General features: G+C 42.3%; 1 protein-coding gene across 1 annotated transcript; it reads left to right on the top strand.

Moving 5' to 3' along the window:
* Window positions 1-6,467: 6,467 nt before the first annotated feature.
* On the top strand, window positions 6,468-18,103 carry CD83 (CD83 molecule). Its single transcript, XM_083624119.1, has 5 exons — window positions 6,468-7,974; window positions 8,113-8,243; window positions 15,013-15,229; window positions 15,317-15,414; window positions 17,410-18,103. The coding sequence occupies exons 1-5, from the start codon at window positions 7,932-7,934 to the stop codon at window positions 17,497-17,499; spliced, it is 579 nt and encodes a 192-aa protein (XP_083480245.1). The 5' UTR covers window positions 6,468-7,931; the 3' UTR covers window positions 17,500-18,103.
* Window positions 18,104-20,573: the final 2,470 nt, after the last annotated feature.

Below are 20,573 nucleotides of genomic sequence, written 5' to 3'. Positions count from 1 at the left end.
GAAAAGGTACTTGGGGGGGGGGGAGTATTTTATCTGACCTCCAAAATTACTAAACAACCAATCTCTCCTAATTCGACACTTGCCTTAACTATCCTTAGATCTGAGTCCAGATTCTACCCTTAAATCTTGCCCACATCTACTGGTACTGTGCATTTAACTAACACCCCCACCCCCCAAAAAAAAATCAAAATTGAGTGAGTAGTAACTAAGAAGCTGGACTATTTCAATTTTCTTTTCCTTCCTTCCTTTATTATTATTTTGATATCATGACTTCTGGAAAATGCTGTTGTAAACTTTGGAGGCAGCACCGATGTTAAATAAAATTTTATGCATACACTTTGGGATCAAGAGACAGGCTGCATAATAATATAACTAGATTACCGGTGCCATGAGACATGCAGACAGGTTGAAATAATGTCACACCATTTTGATTATTTATGTAAATTGAATATTGAGCTATCTGTGCCATTCCCCAGAAGAATGGAAAGCTTTCACAGCCTATTACAATCTGCAGCTTAACTTCTCAGGAAGCTAAAGTCCTTGTATAGGATTGATACATCTTTTCTGTTGATTTGTGATTGAGATTTGAAATATGATTAGACTGGTTCTGCTTGCTGTATGAGAAATGCAAAACATTCCTTCTTTTTCTATGCTCTTACAAAAAACTAATTTCTCAGCAGTGGTGGAAGTAAAATTGGTTTGGAATTTGTTGTTTAGTCGTTTAGTCGTGTCCGACTCTTCGTGACCCCATGAACCAGAGCATGCCAGGCACTCCTGTCTTCCACTGCCTCCCACAGTTTGGTCAGACTCATGTTTGTAGCTTCGAAGACACTATCCAACCATCTCGTCCTCTGTCGTCCCCTTCTCCTTGTGCCCTCCATCTTTCCCAACATCAGGGTCTTTTCCAGGGAGTCTTCTCTTCTCATGAGGTGGCCAAAGTATTGGAGCCTCAGCTTCACGATCTGTCCTTCCAGTGAGCACTCAGGGCTGATTTCCTTAAGAATGGATAGGTTTGATCTTCTTGCAGTCCATGGGACTCTCAGGAGTCTCCTCCAGCACCATAATTCAAAAGCATCAATTCTTCGGCGATCAGCCTTCTTTATGGTCCAGCTCTCACTTCCATACATCACTATTGGGAAAACCATGGCTTTAACTATATGGACCTTTGTTGGCAAGGTGATGTCTCTGCTTTTTAAGATGCTGTCTAGGTTTGCCATCGCCTTTCTCCCAAGGAGCAGGCGTCTTTTAATTTCATGACTGCTGTCACCATCTGCAGTGATCATGGAGCCCAAGAAAGTAAAATCTCTCACTGCCTCCATTTCTTCCCCTTCTATTTGCCAGGAGGTGATGGGACCAGTGGCCATGATCTTCGTTTTTTTGATGTTGAGCTTCAGACCATATTTTGCGCTCTCCTCTTTCACCCTCATTAAAAGGTTCTTTAATTCCTCCTCACTTTCTGCCATCAAGGTTGTGTCTTCTGCATATCTGAGGTTGTTGATATTTCTTCCGGCGATCTTAATTCCGGCTTGGGATTCATCCAGCCCAGCCTTTCGCATGATGAATTCTGCATATAAGTTAAATAAGCAGGGAGACAATATACAGCCTTGCCGTACTCCTTTCCCAATTTTGAACCAATCAGTTGTTCCATATCCAGTTCTAACTGTAGCTTCTTGTCCCACATAGAGATTTCTCAGGAGACAGATGAGGTGATCAGGCACTCCCATTTCTTTAAGAACTTGCCATAGTTTGCTGTGGTCGACACAATCAAAGGCTTTTGCATAGTCAATGAAGCAGAAGTAGATGTCTTTCTGGAACTCTCTAGCTTTCTCCATAATCCAGCGCATGTTTGCAATTTGGTCTCTGGTTCCTCTGCCCCTTCGAAATCCAGCTTGCACTTCTGGGAGTTCTCGGTCCATATACTGCTTAAGCCTGCCTTGTAGAATTTTAAGCATAACCTTGCTAGCGTGTGAAATGAGTGCAATTGTGCGGTAGTTGGAGCATTCTTTGGCACTGCCCTTCTTTGGGATTGGGATGTAGACTGAGCTTCTCCAGTCCTCTGGCCACTGCTGAGTTTTCCAAACTTGATGGCATATTGAGTGTAGCACCTTAACAGCATCATCGTTTAAAATTTTAAATAGTTCAGCTGGAATATCATCACTTCCACTCGCCTTGTTATTAGCAGTGCTTTCTAAGGCCCATTTGACTTCCCTCTCCAGGATGTCTGGCTCAAGGTCAGCAACCCCACTACCTGGGGTGTACGAGACATCCATATCTTTCTGGTATAATTCCTCTGTGTATTCTTGCCACCTCTTCATGATGTCTTCTGCTTCTGTTAGGTCCTTTCCACTTTTGTATTTTATTATCGTAATCTTTGTACGAAATGTTCCTTTCATATCTCCAATTTTCTTGAACAGATCTCTGGTTTTTCCCATTCTATTGTTTCCCTCTATTTCTTTGCATTGCTCGTTTAAGAAGGCCTTCTTGTCTCTCCTTGCTATTTGGTTTGGAATATTCATAGCAAATATATCCTGATAAATATTGCCCTCAATACTGATTTTATCTGTGTATTATTGATAATTGTTTTATATTGTTCTATATATACTGCTTATATATTTTCAATTACACGGTTTACATTTTTTAAACAAGTAACATAAATGCCAAATGATCATCAACAAGTAGCTAAAACAAGTGAACTCCTGATGTTTAGCCCATTATGTTGTATTCATGTTTAAAACTCTACCTGCTGTCATTAGTTCTTTTCTTCAGCTGACCATAAGAACAATCTTACTGGCTTAGACCCATCAGGACCTGAGTGTGACAGCATTCTCCCCATTTGTGATTCTCAGTAATTGGTATACAATAGAGGTAAACCATAGCCATTATAGCTAGTAGTTTCTTTTCTTGATAAGCCAAATATGATTCCATCCTTTCCTAATAATCCCTCGCATGGAACTTGCCTTTTCCACGGCTGAAACACTGGGTTGATGCTATTCACTACCACCACAAGGTTTCATTTCTGGTCAGGCACCAATTTATCAGTTTTCATTTTGTCTTTGCAACTCATAGGTTTGTAAAGAGTTATACACATCCTAAAAGCAACAACTAAGGGACGCGGGTGGTGCTGTGGGTTAAACCACAGAGCCTAGGACTTGCCGATCCGAAGGTCGGTGGTTCGAATCCCCGCGACGGGGTGAGCTCCTGTTGCTCGGTCCCTGCTCCTGCCAACCTAGCAGTTCAAAAGCACGTCAAAGTGCAAGTAGATGAATAGGTATCGCTCCAGCGGGAAGGTAAACGGCATTTCCGTGCGCTGCTCTGGTTCGCCAGAAGTGGCTTAGTCATGCTGGCCACATGACCCAGAAGCTGTACGCCGGCTCCCTCGGCCAATAAAGCGAGATGAGCGCCGCAACCCCAGAGTCCGCCACGACTGGACCTAATGGTCAGGGGTCCTTTTACCCTTACCTTTAAAAGCAGCAACTAGTTTTGTCTACATCAGTATCAAGTTCTCTTTCTCATACATTCTCCTTTCAGTTAACCAGAGCTGGCTTTGAGTTCCTGAAGATCTAAAGAGTTTATTTAAAATCAGGTCAGCCTGTTAAGGAACAAGTTGGTTTACAACAAAGCAATCCTTATACAAACAAAGCATATTTAAGTTTCTCTGTCTAGACCAGCCTTTGATATCCTGGTGCCCTTCAGACAGCTCTGCTGGAGCTGATAGAAGTTATAGTTTGAAACATACTGAGGCTATAATACTATACCCTGATGCTGTAATCCTATATATACTTGGGAATAAACCCTGTATATCTAAATGGGACTTCTTAGTAGACACACATTGGATTGCACTGTAACTGTGTTAAAATAAGGTAAAACCATGTGAAAATTCCCACCCTTATTCACAGCCGTATATGCACTCAAATATGCACAGAGATCTTTTCCATGCATGGGCAAAGGCATATACATACACACATATGTCCTTCCTCCATTGATCTGAATCGAACTCAAAGAACTGCAGATCCAAATTTACTGTTTATTTGAGTTCTTAGCATAATCACACATGTTAATCCTGCAGTACTTCTCATTTATATGCTAAATGTGGGGGAACTGCAGAGAAATATTAAACATGGTTCTATTTTTACTGCCTTTGCAAACTATCAGAATCTACGGATATTGACCAGAAGCTTCTGGCATTGTTGCTAAGAATCCCCTGGATTTGAAGATGGGGTTTTCCTGAAAAGTTCTGTTAGCTCCAGCTTTTAAGACAGCTCTGTTGTATTATGGCAAAAGTATACAGTGTGCTGTTGCCATCTAGAGTTAGTTTAGGGTATTTTTTAAAAAGAATCTTGATGCTAACTCCCCTATTTTTAAATATCCCAGCTAACATAGAATCATAGAGTTGGAAGGGACCCTGAGGGTCATCTTTCCTATTAATTCAGACTAATATTATTAATTGGCATTTTATAATGGGAAAATGCTTTTGACTTTTGCCCAATACAGATTACAAAGGTTTTTTTTTAAAAAAATAACAATACTACCAACACAAGGTATGAAGGCAGACACGAAGTACAGTACGATTGCATCTTATGCACATTTAACTGGCACGATTTCAACCATATGCAGTTGAAGGTATGCTGGCTGAAACTGGGCAAGTTAAATCCAATCAAGGTGGGGAACTTAAAAGTTATTCATGCACTGGGTTCACTTGGGTTCTTGTGAGCATCCCAGAGTGAAATTTGCTTGGCACATGGGCTTCGGAGAGTACGGTGGACTCTCTCTTCCCTCCTCTATGCTATTTTTGTGTATATGTTGAACCCGCAATGGGGTGAGCTCCCGTTGCTCAGTCCCTGTTTCTGCCCACCTAGCAGTTTGAAAGCATGTCAAGTAGATAAATAGGTACCGCTCCGGCAGGAAGGTAAACGGCATTTCTGTGTGCTGCTGTGGTTCGCCAGAAGCAGGTTAGTCATGCTGGCCACATGACCCAGAAGCTGTCTGCAGACAAATGCCGGCTCCCTCGGCCAGTAATGTGAGATGAGCGGCACAACCCCAGAGTTGTCCGCGACTGGACCTAATGGTCAGGGGTACCTTTACCTTTAGGAGCAGAACCCTTGCATAAGATGTGGTTGTGCTGTATTCAAATGATTACACCAGCAAGTCAAACCTCCTTGCCCAATTGTAGTTTGGATTAAGGTCTCTAACTACTTTACTCCAGTCCTGATCATATGCTTGGTTGGTTTTTTGTTTTTATTACAAAATGTGTTTATAGTACTCACTTCTTTATAAATTAAATGTTAATCCGCCCACACACAGTCTCTGTTTCCAAAACCACCTACGTAGTCAGCAGTCAGTGCTTCTCCTTTAAAACTCTCACATCACCCACTCATTTAAGCAGAATTTCGCTAACAGTGTCATTGGTTATAAACTGTAACTGTTGTTATTCACTGCTGTTGTTCAGTTATTCTGTCCAATGGGTGGGTAACTCTGTCACCATACTTACCAGTAGGTACATAGGCCAAACTCAGTCACTGAAATATCCTGCACATTTTTATCATACCCTCCAACATCCTGGGAAGGCAAATCAGGACATGACCTCCCCGCCCCCACCATTCTGCCGCCACTGCCACCCTGCACCATCCCTCTGCCACCTCACCCCCCACACTATCCCACCACTGGCTGCCCTTATGCACCACCATCGCTGCCTCCCCACACACTATCCTGTTGCCAGCTGCCCTTACACGCTGCCGCTGCTTCCCCCATACCAAAACAGTACAAAATACATGGAAGGCATGTATTGGCTACCCCTGTCCCAAATCTTTTAAGTATGTCATATACGGACCTTTGTTGGCAAGGTGATGTCTCTGCTTTTTAAGAAACCTAGACAGCATCTTAAAAAGCAGAGACATCACCTTGCCAACAAAGGTCCATATAGTTAAAGCTATGGTTTTCCCAGTAGTGATGTATGGAAGTGAGAGCTGGACCATAAAGAAGGCTGATCGCCGAAGAATTGATGCTTTTGAATTATGGTGCTGGAGGAGACTCTTGAGAGTCCCATGGACTGCAAGAAGATCAAACCTATCCATTCTTAAGGAAATCAGCCCTGAGTGCTCACTGGAAGGACAGATCGTGAAGCTGAGGCTCCAATACTTTGGCCACCTCATGAGAAGAGAAGACTCTCTGGAAAATACCCTGATGTTGGGAAAGACAAGGAGAAGGGGACAACAGAGGACGAGATGGTTTGATAGTGTTCTCGAAGTTACCAGCATGAGTTTGACCAAACTGTGGGAGGCAGTGGAAGACAGGAGTGCCTGGCGTGCTCTGGTCCATGGGGTCATGAAGAGTCGGACACGACTTAAACGACTAAACAACAACAAATGGTCAGGTCCTTTTGAGGGTTTGCTTTTTTAAAAAATGTTTTAACTGCGTTTTGAGTTTTTAATAGTTTCTGTAGTTTTCTATTGTATTTTAGTTATTGTATTTGGTTTTTATTAATTTGCCCAGAGACCTTATGTTATGGAACATCTATATAAATGCAGAAGAAAGAAGGAAAGAAAGAAGGAGAAAACTGACATTTAAGGAACATTTATAAAGCAACTCTTTCCACACCTAAAAGTAAGCTCTCTTGAGTTGATTGGGCTTATTCCCAAGTAGGTATAAGACTGCAGCTTTAGTATTCAACCACATATACATGCTATTAACTCAGTATATTTATAAGTCTCTAGCTACCCATTCCCCTTCTTATTTAAACTGCTATCTGCCCTTAAAGGTGCATTTGTAGCAAACAGTAAGTTAGAGAATGTTGGGAAGAAAACAGCATGAGCAAAGAGCTTGAACTGAATGCCACCCCAGCAGCTATTTCTAAATGAAAAACAAACTTAGTCTAGTCCTAGTCTTTGTAATTACTAACTCGATTAGGGATCAAAGCTGGCCTTGTTCTTGAAATAAGTGATTTTGGGCTATGGGAATCAGTAATCAATCATGCGTGTATGTACTTCTATCTGGAAAGTACAGTCTAAACATTACCCAGAGGGGAAAACCCACTTGTGGAAATTTTTCAGAGTTAGATGACCTCATCACATCAGCCAAATGACTTTCATTTCCCTTTTCTTGCATTGTTTGTTGCCCTGATGATATTTCATGCAAGACGTGCTCCATTCATTCAAAGAGAATATATAGTGATTATACTTGCAATTGGTTTTGAGGAAAACAGAAAGGCATCCGAAGAAGGTTTTGAAATGTAAATGCATTGGTGGATAGGGTTTTGCTATAATGACATCATGTAGCGACAGTCCAGGCTACAAAGACGTTTCTGCACAAGCAGTTTGAGTGTTTATAAAAAAAGGATTGAATCGTGACATGAAATAACAGAATAATAAAGACACACACACAAAAAATCTGTGTAAATTTTCTAACAATATAAGAGCGCAGATGATGAAACATCTCAAGGTCAAGCTAGATATTTGTGTGGTGAATTGCAGCATGTGGAGTGGGGTTGTCAGGAGTGCAGGTGACGAGGGGAGCTTTAAATCTCCCCTCCTCAAGCCGAGCCAGATTTAGGGCAGCGTGGCTGGTTTTCCCGCACTGGGTGCCGAGCCAAGAGGGCACTGCAGGGCGCCATGACTATGACGTAGTGCATGCACAAAATGGAAGGTGGGGGGAGGAGGCGCTGAATTTTGGCCTCGCACAGGGTGCCGCTGAAATTTGAAATACCAGATCAAGCACTGTGGTTCCAATTACCCCAGTGGCCGAAACTAAGGGGAAAGCACATGGGACTTCCCCCTACAGCCAGAGACCTTCAAGACTTCCTTAGCTGGAGTGTAGGGGGGGGATCCCCAACCATCTGTTTCCTGAGTTAACTGCACAGTTTTAGGCATAATCTCTTTCACTTCTTTTCACTTACCATCTCCTGAAAAGAGTAGATAGATCTCAGCTACTGTGTGCCCATGGCATCCATATATTGCTATCAGCTTGTCTTCCTAAGTCAAGGTAAATATATATATTATTTTTTCTAATTTTCGTCACCCCATGACTTCAGGGTCTGTTTTTCCTTCAAGATTCTGCTACAGCTGATCATCTGAGTGGCCTCCCCAGAAATAGCCTGTCTTTGTGTTTCCTTTCCTGTAGTCTGGCATGTGGTTCATGGGGTTGCTGATGCTGCGGAACAGGTTGTGGCAACGTGCGGTGAAGATGTGTCGCTCCCTTGTAAATATTTTCAGGATATACAAGCCTCAGAAGGGGCAGTCTCCTGGTATAAGGTAATTACCTGTTACTTTCATTCCCCTTTGATTTCTCATCTGTATCTGCATTTTATTTAATCCGTGTGGTTAAAAAACGTTGGTGGAGACATTTGTATGGATGTTGTGATATGTGAATCAGGTCTATCATGAACATTATTCAGCTGTTTCTTTGAATTCGTGTGGGCTAAAAAGGAAGAGTGTGGGGAGTGGGCATGCAATCACTGCCCCAACATCTCTGTTTAAGCTGGCTTGATTTCAAACTACTGCATTGAGAGGGAAGGTCTGAAGGGAAATTTTCAGTATGTTTGGCTGAGCGTGCTTAGAATGCTTTTTCAGGGTTACCAGTTATGAGAATTCTTGGCATGTCAACCCAAACACACTCAGAATCTCACTTCAGATCTTCCTCCTCAATGCGGGTAGGTTCAAGTCGTGTTGGTGTGCATGGGGACATTTGGAACAACAACAACAACAATATTTATACCCCGCCCATCTGGCTGGGTTTCCCCAGCCACTCTGGGCAGCTTCCAACAAAAGATAAAAAATATGTTAAAACATCAGTCACTTAAAAACTTCCCTAAACAGGGCTGCCTTCAGATGTCTTCTAAACATCAGATCGTTATTTCTTTGACATCTGATGGGAGGGTGTTCCACTGGGCGGGTGCCACTACCGAGAAAGACCTCTGCCTGGTTCCCTGTAACTTTGCTTCTCACAGCGAGGGAACTGCCAGAAGGCCCTTGGAGCTACATCTTAGTGTCTGTGCTGAACAATGGGGGAGGAGACACTCCTTCAGGTATACAGTCATACCTCGGGTTGAAGTTGCTTCAGGTTGAGCGCTTTCAGGTTGCGCTCTGCGGAGACCCGGAAGTAACGGAACGCATTACTTCTGGGTTTCGCCGCTCGCGCTTGCGAAGACGGTCAAAATGATGTCACGCACATGCGCGGAAGCGATGAATCGCGACCCGCGCATGTGCAGATGCACAGACACCGGTTGCGTTCACTTCAGGATGCGAACGGGGCTCCGGAACGGATCCCGTTCATATCCAGAGGTACCACGTACTGGGCCAAGGCCATTTAGGGCTTTAAAGGTCAGCACCAACACTTTGAATTGTGCTCGGAAACGTACTGGGGTTGCATGTGTCCTCCTACACCCTCCCCAATTTTAGCACAAATGTGTTTGCTCCAATTGCCTGAAGAAGGTCATCAATAACAGCAAAAATTATTGTGGAGGTTGGAAAATGTCTTGTTGCTATCACAGGAATTGTTGCTAACTATAGCAATGATTTCCCAGTTCACATGTTGTCAGGGGCAGCCCATCTCGTTTCACCACTTGAGGTAAAATGGGAAGGTGCCACCTGCCATCCCCTCCCCCGAATCCTGGCTTACCAGGGTTGGTTGACGGGGGCTGGTGGTGCGATCTTACTGGAAGCTGCTGCCGCCAGCACTTCCTGGGTGCAGTGGGTGTGGCACCCATGAGGGTACCGCCCAATGGGATTCTGTTACTGAGACAGCTCCCTCCGTCCACCTCGTGTTCTCGTTTGAGAACATATGAGTACAGAGTGCTGTAAAAGAAAACATTTAATGTAAATTGCTCTTGAGATTCTAACATTCTGGGCAGAGAAGGCCAAGTTCAAACATGTTAAACCATAGTTTAGCATGAAAAAGCAGGAATGACTCTTGGGAAACCTTGGGCTCATGCCCTCCCTCCACCCCTTCTCCTGTATGGCCAAAAGAATGAGACTGGAAATTTTTGCTTCCGCTTTTGCTTAACTCTGGGTAATAGTGCCTTCCAGACCACAGTTACCACAGCGCCTTCAAACCACAGTTACCAAAGCTGGTTGCCTTTAAGTTCCCTTTAAGTTCAACCACAGTTATGGGCCTGGATGTAATGGTGAACTGTGCTTAAGTGAAATGGAAGCTGAAGCTTTCGAATTTCTGGCTGTGCCAGAGAGGAAAGGAATGGGCAGGGCAGGGCATGAGCCCTAGATTCACTGTGGCTTATTTCTGCTCATTTGTATACAACTTAACTACAGTGCTTAACTATAGTTTAGCGTGACATGCAAAACCAGCCCACATGTCATTTCTGCATTTTGTAGTGTGCTGTAATACAGTAGCCACCAATTAAATCTTAAACAATTAATAGCAGTTGTAGAAGTTCAGAATCATTCAAGTTTCAGTGCTCTGCAATGCCTCTTCCTTTCTTTTGCATAACTGACATTTATTATTATCACTGACAACATTTCGGACGAGCAGTGTGAAGATGACAGAGCACAGCTAGGCAATCGAATTGTAGAATTAATCACTAAAAAAAAAAATCTATTGAGGGCCTAATCAGTAAACAGTATATAAAGCCCTCATGGGGCCAATTAAACAGTAATTCCAACAAATGGTATGACATTTTGGAATGTAAAGTTCAAACAGCTCTCAGGTTAGATCTTTAGCACAGGGTCATGTTGAACTGTGTAGTAAATGCAAACAATTAACCTCTGACTTCTGCTGCCCCAAAAATTATGATGAGGATAAGGATGTGACTGTGCAGTGTGCATTGCTGTTTTTGTGAAGAATTAATGATCAGATTATACAGCCAACAGGAGGTGATAAGCATCCTCAGGTCATCTTCCCACCCCCACCAGCTACTGAAATCAGGATTTCAATTCTTGTCTTGAAACTAAATTGAAAAATAACAACGAGATGCAAAGGAACATAAATTCTACCATGTCTCTCTCATGTATAGTAAATTAGAACTGTGCATGCAACTATATCTATGAAGGGATTAGAAAAAGACAGTATATAACTATTTGTTTCACTTCACATTCTCATGCAACTCATCCAGGGTACATTCGTACTTACAGTTCATTATTAGCATAAAAACCCCCCTAAAACCCCACATTCTGCAGCCAAATGATCTGAAATTCTGCACTGAAATCCTGTTATGTAAATAAAAACATTGCAAAAGCACAAGTCTAGGCAATTTTTATGTTGGCTTTGAAGAAAGGCAGTGTTTCGCTGTCATGCAATAAGGCTATTTGAAATTCAGTGTATATATTCATTGAATTTGCTATCAGATGGCTTGGCTTTTTTTTTTTTTTTAACTTTCCAGCCCATTTCCCCAACTATAACAAAGTAAAGTGTGCACTCATCCATTACATTGTGTTAGAATGGAGACTAGTATGTAGAAATTCATTCACTGCATGCCATTTCTTGTCAGCAGCATTTTTATTCTGTGTCACTATTGCCATGCATTTATTCTCAGTGCGGTTGTTTCAGCTGATGCCTAGAGGCTCATTCCACTTGGAAGTTGAGCTATGTTTTCAGCCTTTGCTGGGCTATAACTCAAAGCAGCATTTTGAAACTGCTTCCCCTATTTTTCCCCCTTAAATGATCCATTTAGGATACAACCCCCAGAGATCCTGCCTCTAACTTTTGCAGCATACAAAATTTACTGGGGGAGGTTTTGTAAAAAAATTGTATGTTCTTCATTATTGATTTGTGGGTGCCATTCCTATTTTATATAGGCAAAGGGTTATCTGGGATTTCTTCCCCGACCACTAGAAATCTTTCTGGACTGATCTATGCCTACAACTGAGGGAGGGGTAGTTGGCTCTTTAGTCAGTAATGTTGTGTAACGTACAGTGACTGAGTATGAAACGAGAGTGTCGGATAGGGAGGTGTGTTGCCATGGCCCTAATCTCCAGGCAGTGGCATGAGTGTCATGGGCCAGGACAGTGTAAAGGCAGGGCATGGTGAGGTCAGGTTGGTGTGGTCAATTTAGTGCTGCCGCTGATGTGCCGGAAGCATCCCACCCGAACTGCCACACCTTTCCTGCACCTTTCTAGTCTGTGGCAGTGACATCGCTGCCAGGAAGCCAGGTCTGCAGCACTGCTCCTCCCTGCCAGCTGCTCCTGGCATGGAGACACTGCATTTCATGCAAAGTTTAGCTTTTAATTATTATTTTTAAAACCCATGGTTGACTACAGTTTGCATAGTTCAAAAAGTAACAACAACAACAACAACACCTCTCGATCCAGAATTCTCCTAAGAAATTTTAGGGTTTTAGCGTTGCAGTTCATTTACAAGCAATTAATTAAAGAATTTCCCTGCTAAACCCAAGTGAAGATGAATCTTTCTATCAAATCAGCAATTTGCCACTAGATGTCTCCACAGGCAAAATGTTATTTCTCACGTGCTCACGAAGGAATTAGTGATGGGCAAACTAATCCCATTAGAAATTGTCATTAGCCAAGTTATGAATCTCATGTTACAAACTTAGATGAAAGCTATCCTTTATTTTGAGATTACGAAATATCCATCATGTTGGTATTTTTTTGCGTGCACATTACCAAAAAGCATGCGCGCTCTCTCTCTCTTTCTCTCTCTCTCTATATATAAAAGCTCATGCATCACAACATTATGTGTCACTATGCATCCTTGCATGGCGGCTGTTTTCATATGTGCTTTGTTTACTACAGTGGTACCTTGGTTCTCAAACCTAATCCGTTCCAGGAGTCTGGTCGACTCCCGAAACTGTTCGAAAACCGAGGTGCGGCTTCCGATTGGCTGCAGGAGGTTCCTGCACTCAAGCAAAAGCCGTGTCAGCTTCCGAAAAATGTTCACAAACCAGGACACTTACTTTTGGGTTTGCAGCGTTCAGAAGCCAAAATGTATGAGTACCAAGGCGTTTGAGAACCAAGGTACGACTGTGTAGTCAAACACCATGAAGGCAGGGAGAAGTTGAGATGCAAGCTGAACAAGCATCAGAATGAGCAGAAGCACCAACAGACACAATGCCTATTTGTTATAGCAGGACTCCTGTTTGTTGACATCAATCTGTCTTAAGAGACACTGGAGTGCGCCTCCAGGGGTGAAGTCAATCTGCTGTGTTTGCATCACCAAAGTGACTTCGCCGGGGCACAAGCCTGGGCAGTGTGAATGGAGGTCCTGGGCTGCCCAGAATACAAGACCCCCTCTCAGCCTTGCTGATGTGCTCCAAAGGAAAGCAGAGCAATATTTTGGCACCAGCTTGGCTGCAGAAATTGCAAGAAGGGGGTGTGCAAGGCACCATCCAACCATCTTAGGGACTCTGCTCCTGATTTGTGTAATGTTTAGTCCTTTGCCATTACTTCTCCCGAAGATATTCCAAAAGGCAGTGGAAGTTTAGGACCAGAGTTTTCCTTCTCTTAGATGGAATACCTTCCCAGATTGATGAGCAGCATCTGCCCCAGGAGGGGTAGTATCTGTGGTGGGGGGCACGCTGTGCTCCTTCTGGGGTAGTTGTCCACCTGGGGTCCATACCCTACACTAAGCTCTTACCTGTGACTTCCTAGAAGTTGCCAGCATGCGACAACGACCACACCCTGGGAACGGAAGACTCTTGCTGCTGTTCCTATAAATCAGAGGTTGCTGGACTACAAGTCCCATCATACCTTACCATTAGCCATGCAGGCTGGGGGCTGATGGGAGTCAATCAATCTTCTGGAGGGCACCATTTTGGCTTCCCTGCTTTCTAAATGCTTTAAGCAGAAACATTCCACATGCAATGGGACTTCTTCAATTTCTTTGGGAAGGAAAGGGTTACAGTAGCCAACGTCTGAGAATGCACAGAAACTGGCAGAATTTGAATGCTTAATCATGCTGGCTGCACAGGCAAATAAAACATAAATTTAACTTGAAATCAATCTTGGTGTGAATTACGAAGATACTAGATTTCACTGAAACAAAGCCAGGGCTTTTTATACAGTTGGGAAGTATGACTCTTGCAGGTTTGAATTATGAACTAACTAATTTTGAGTTTTGGCATTCACGAGAAGTTGTGTGTATAGCAAAGAAGAACATTGTGATTGAAATGTATTCAAAAGGGCAGTAAGGGAGCTTAATCAAACTGTAAAACATTTGCAAGAATTCAGAATGAGATAATTTAGACAGACATTTCAGCATTTAAATGTATAATGCATTTCTTCAATAAATTAGGGTGTATTGGGGATGAGTTTCCTGCCCCCTTTAGTCTAGATGTATCATCTACTTGAACAGTTCATATTGATAAGTGGAAATAAATGATGACTTCCCATCTGCTTTCCTCAACGAAATTAATATGAGCAGTTCTCTTAGACTGTTATACACCCTGTCATCTCATGGGAGCTAAGCAGTAGGCATCTTCATCATGGACAAGTAAACTTGCCCACTGGGCAAATGAGGTTTGTCTCAGCACCACTATGCTCAGAAATTTGATCACCAGTGTTTCTTAGCTTTCTGCTATTTCCAGTTGCGTGCTCCCATTCTACAGGAGTGTTAGGTTGCTAGGCAACTGTAGGAGAAATTCCCTAACACCTGGAAGGAGGAGAGCAGGAACTCTCATATGCTCCTAGTAAGTCCCAAGGGAGTCACTACTCCATGGCTTCCAAGTCTCTTTCCCAATGCCAAATGGGCACTTGCCCTAGAGATTCCTTGCATGACCCTTTCCTGCAAGCTCTTGTTTTCTGAATGGAGGAGCATGCGGAGGAAGGGATGGGGTGCAATTCTTTTGCTCTCCTATTAGTACCATAGTTGTCAGTGGAAATAAAAGAAGCACCAGTTTGTCACTGCTCTGCTCCTTCCAGGAAATAAAATAGACCTCTCCCTTTAAAAAAGTGATTCTGTCCTTCAGCTGCTCATGTTCTTCAACAGAACTGACCCTATAAAGCAGAACCATAAAAGTGTGACATACTGCTACCCTGTATTTGCTTAGGACTGGTGTATATGTACATTCTGGTTGGTTGGCAGCATACTACCCACTCATATGTTGTTGTTTTGCAGACTGATGAAATTGGTGAAGAATGGACAGATCTGCAATATAATACAGAACATGAATATTCAAGAGATCTTAACGACTCCTCAGAGGTCTCTAATAGCACCTGGCATTATCTGAAGATTAAAAATACTACAAGTCTTAGCAGTGGGACATATGCATGCATCATAAGATCACCAGTCAAAAAAGTTAACCAAACTAGTACAGTTACATTAAAAGTAACAGGTACAGTATGATGGACTGTTTTTTTAACTTCTATTGCACACAAATCACTCAAGGTTCCATAAATTAACTATCTATTTTGCCTTCCAGACTGCCCTGAAGATGCAAAATTTCAAAAATACAGAACAGAACTTGTGATGTTGTGCTCTCTTGGGTTTTTCTACTTGCTGCTCATCTTCTTTGCTTGTGTAAGTACTTTCAGATTGTTTCCAACATCCCCATTGGGCCCCATTTCAGATGCAGTCATCAGCGTTGTCACGAGGGGAAGTGTGAGTGGGACTGTGTCATAAGAGCTTTGTGGTTTGCGTGCTGCAGTTTAGGGCTGCCCTGCAACATGCACAGGCCATGCTCTCCCACACACCCAACTCATAACAGTTTTATTCTTACTTGATGGGAAAATACAAGTACAAATATTATCGTTGTGAATGCTGTGTGGATTATGGCTGTAATAGTGTCACAGGCACCTGCTGAATGGGGGCCAGTGTGTCACTGTGGCAACTAACACAGGTTCATCCTCTAACATCAAGTCAGGACAGATGTGCAGCTAGAGAGTAAAGAGAAGGTACAAGGCTGATGACTTGGAGCTAGACGAATAGTCAGTCAGTCAGTCCAGTAGGGAGAGGCTGTCTGAGCTGCAACCTTTACTCTGACAGAGAGGAACTAGACCAATCAGCAGCTCTGTAGGGCCAACCAGGATACGATTGGTTCCCTGTATCACCTGATGCCCTGGTTCCATACCCCTTGTTGCATTATATTCTGTTTATATTGGTAGATAATATTACACAAAAGAGAAATGATGAAGACAGTATCTTACTATCTTGGAACTACAGCTTTTCAGAACTCCACTTATAACCTATTATTCATTTATAAATTGATGATTTGTTACCTCTGAGCTGGGGCTCTCTACTAGTCAAAAATAAACTTGCTGTAAGGTTCATTAGAAAACAGTAATTTATACTGTATACAATACTTTTTCATTATCATGACCCCATTTTGAAGCCCTGGAGGGCTGATGCCAGTCACTTTAGACAATACTGAGTTAAATGGACCAATGGTTTGACTCAGAATAAGGTGGCTTCCTATGTTCACTGACATAAATGTTTTCTGGTGACTGTGGTGAGAGGATAATATAGTTTGTCTAAAAGATGCCTTTCATACACATTTGGAGGAGCAGCTGAAGTTGTTTTTGCTTTGTTTTGGATACTCACAAGACTTTGGCAGTAATTTGTGCTGAGGTTGACTTGATAAATCTTGAAGGAAGTTGCTAAATTGAAAACAGAGGAAGAAGCAGAAGATTGATCTCTTTGGCTCTCTATTGTGAAAATTGCTAAAATCAATAACAAGGCCTTGTTGTTTCTCCACATATAAAAATTATAAATTCCCTTTGCTGTTGAAGCTTTGTGGGTATTTTGGTGTGCTGTTTTTTAAGCAAAACCTTATGCTGCAGATGACCATCTCAATGAAAAAATTAATGTGACATATTCCCTGTATGGGAATAGAGGCTACCAGACACTAAATCAGTTTTCATTAATGTTTAATATTGCCTAAATCTCAAAAAGGAAATGTTTTACTGTTTAATATACCCATTGCTATTTCTGTCTGTTGACCTTCTGATGAATTTAAAGGTACACGTGTTTATGGCGTAAGTTGGAACTAGATATTGATACTGTTTCATAACTGAAGCAAGACTTTGAATCTCATAATGGTATATCTGCAGTCACATTTCAGACACCCCTGTTGAAGGGGTTGCAATATATTTCAAATAAAGAAGAGGTAAGTGTTTGGGACAACTGGAAAAATAAAGGAATGAGAATCAAAAAGCGAGAATCTGATAAGGTTTATCAGTTTATGAATAGTGTGAAGGGCAAAGAAGAATTGCTTTATCCAACTCAGATCACTCATTACAACTGACTGACAGGACAAAGAAGAGGAAGTATGTGTTTATACAACATATAATTCACTTTTAGAATTTGCTACCATAACAGATCGCACTTCCACTCTTGAAGATTACTGTTCAGTGAAAATGAAATGAAACTATTTTTTAAAAAATGCAAGTTTCAATGGGGAAAAATGAATGAAAAGGTATTCTGGGATTTTATTGCTAGATTGTAAGACTATTGTTAAATATGCATTTTTCCTACAATTCTTATAAATGCTCATTTCAGCAATTCTTTCTTTCCTAGATATGCCTAAAGAAGGATGGATCTTCAGGTTATCAAAAGACCAGAGAAAAACATATAGACAATAGTCGTTACCTTGTCTGTACCTGTTGAAAGGATGGCTTCCAGTGCCCAATATGGAAAAGCACTGGCAAAGATAAAACTTCAAGGTTCTGTCCTGGCTGATTTTGTTGAGTGCACTGGGGGTTCGTCAACAGTGCAAGACTATTGGGTGGTATGGACATTTAATGCACTGCTTCACCAGAGTATTCTGAAAGTTTTTAAATTGCTCACTCCAGCTGGGGAAGTTTTCAGAGAACAGTTTCATTCACTACAATATGAACTTTTAGCATCAGCCATACCATTCACACAGAAGATTATAAGCCTAATATTGGCATCCTGTCTTGTTTATATATCTTAATCTCTTTTGAGCCTTTGTTCTTAATATTCAAAAATGTGGGCTTAGCCCCTTAACCTGGCACATAAATTATTGATTGAACCAGCTCTTTCAATAGCCACAGCTATTGCAATATATATTTTAAGAGAATAATGCATTTTCAAGTGATTGAACAGCCAAATGAGAGGAAATGTCACTGGAACCTCTGTCTCAACTGTAGAGTTGATAGTCTGCATTTACATGTGTATCTACTGAAAATTATAGAGTGCACAGAAATGATTTCTTAGACGAATCTTCATTTAAAGAGAAGGTATCTGAGTATTACTATTTTTATTTTATTTATTACATTTGCATACTGCCCTTCATCTGAAGATCACATGGTGGTTCAGAACATAAAAAAACAAAATACACAATAAAACAAAAGCAAACCAATAACCTCCCCTACCACAAACACATTTAAAAGGCCACAGAACGTTAATCAGCCAGAAGCCTGGTTTTCGCCTAAAGATATGTAATGAAGGTGCCAGGAGAGCCTCTCTGGGGAGAGCATTCCACAAACAGGGACCCACTGCAGAAAAGGCCCTTTCTTGTGTTGCCACCCGCCAGACCTCTTGTGGAGGAGGCATATGAAGAAAGGTCTCGGATGATGATTGCAGGGTCCAGGTAGGTTCATATGGGGAGAGGCAGTCCTTGAGGTATTGTGGTCCTGAGCCGTTTAAGGCTTTATAGATCCAAACCAGCACTTTGAACTGGGCCTGGAAACTAACTGGCAGCTGGTGTAGTCAGGCCAGGATCAGTGTAATTTACTCAAACTGTCTTGCCCTGGTGAGTCACCTGTTAGAATTCCTGCTCCATTACTGCAGTCATGGGATTGTTGTCTATCACATGATGGTATATGTTTTGACTCCACAGTGGGAAGTGATGGAGACAGGATGTTTGTGTAACTGTGTTCCGTGAAGCGGGACTATTGTCCTTTGTTCTTTTTCTCTTTGCTGTCTGATGCTAGAGAGAGAGGTAGCCATGTTGCAGTGCTCAGTGTGTGTTTATATTTAAATAAAGTAGATTAGCCAAAATGCTGAGTTGCTGAGGTCTGTTATGCATGATGCGCAAACTCTGCGGATCCCTAAGTGTGCCGGTGTCGGTTGGCATCGGTCGCTGTGATGTTCGGGCAGAAGAAAGCTTTTGAAGCTCCTGAACAAACGACCAGGAGGGAGGGAACATGCCAGTCGGGCATGTGTCTCTGCCAGGGTCCTACTCGAGTGTAGGCTGCACTCCTGACAATAGATCCAAACCAGCACTTTGAACTGGGCCTGGAAACTAACTGGCAGCTGGTGTAGTCAGGCCAGGATCAGTGTAATATACTCAAACTGTCTTGCCCTCGTGAGTAACCTGGCCACTAAATTCTGCAGCAGCTAAAGCTTCCGAACCATCTTCAGAGGCAGCTGCACGTAGAGTTGCAGTACTCTGACCTAGAGGTTAGCAAAGCATAGGCAACAGAAATTAGGCTACCCTGTCCAAATAGGGGCACAGCTGGGCCACCAGCTGAAGCTGATGGAAGGCAGTCCACACCACTGAGGCCACCTGAGCCTCAAGCAACAGCAAAGGATTCAGGAGTACCGTTAAACTATTCACCCCACTGGGGACACCTCTACATAATGAAGAGAGTGTAGCTTTCAAATAGCCACGCACCACTCCCCAAATTTTTTAAAAATATATATTCTGGATCTCTCATTCAAGCATCTGAAGAGTTATTTAGTCCACACATTTACTGTTGTGAGCATGACAGAATGGAAAGCATGAAAATGTTGTGCCTCTTTGATTGAAGGTTTTAAATCTTCACCAACTGGGAGCAGTATTAGAATTTTGTAAAAATCCCCTGGTACTTAAACAATTCCCTCCAGAAATCCTGTCTTTTTAGAAACTCTGAAAATATCTGTTTATTCAATCCATCACTGTAAACAGCAGATGATTTTCTTTTTTCCGCTTCCAAAGATCATATGGAAGCAATTGCAAGAATGTAAATGTGAACAACAAGGGACAAAGCAGAATTTCAAATATGCCCTATTGACTATTTGGAGAGACTATGTTTCAGAAATGCAACTCATAATAGATATTGCTAGGGGGAAAATGTGTAAGCTGCAATGGGAACTTGTTGAAGGGTGGGGTATAAATCTTTGAACTTAACAAAAATAATCATATGGTGGCTCCAGTCCTTCCTGGAGGCTCAATCCAAGAAGGTGGTGATGGGGAAGTTCTGTTATGCTCCATGGTTACTGGCTTATGGGGGAATAATTCTTTTTAACATCTGTAAAACTGCAGAGGGAGATCATCTGGAGGACTGGGCTATGATAACACTACTATGGGGATCAAATTTGGTTCTACCTCTCTTTTCCATCTTCAAAAGGCAGGAGGCTGTGGGACTTTTGAACTGGTTTTAGGGTGGATAATGGTGAGCAAGCTGAAACCAATCAGATAAAGCCATGCACTGGGAAATCAGCTCAAGTGGATAGAGGTGTGCACTTGATCATGGATGAGGCTGTACTGTTTCTGTTCCAAGCTCACAGCTTTGTGGTTCTCCAGGAGAGCACAGTCTATGGAAGTGCAGGTGGCATTGAAGGCTAGCAGTGCCGTCTATCAACTTAGGCTGCTACTCCATCCGTCAGACCTAGCCATGCGCTTGTTACATCCAGGCTAAACTACTGTGATGCTCTCTGTGTGCGGCTGCCTTTGAAAATGGTTTGGAAACTTAAGTGGGTATAAAGAAATCTAGTTGGTGGGGTGGCCGCCAATC

This window comes from Podarcis filfolensis (genome assembly GCF_964270895.1).
Source record: "Podarcis filfolensis genome assembly, chromosome: 7".
Lineage (NCBI taxonomy): Eukaryota > Metazoa > Chordata > Lepidosauria > Squamata > Lacertidae > Podarcis > Podarcis filfolensis.
The sequence above is the reverse complement of the archived record's forward strand: the minus strand, read 5'-3'. Positions and strand labels throughout refer to the sequence as shown.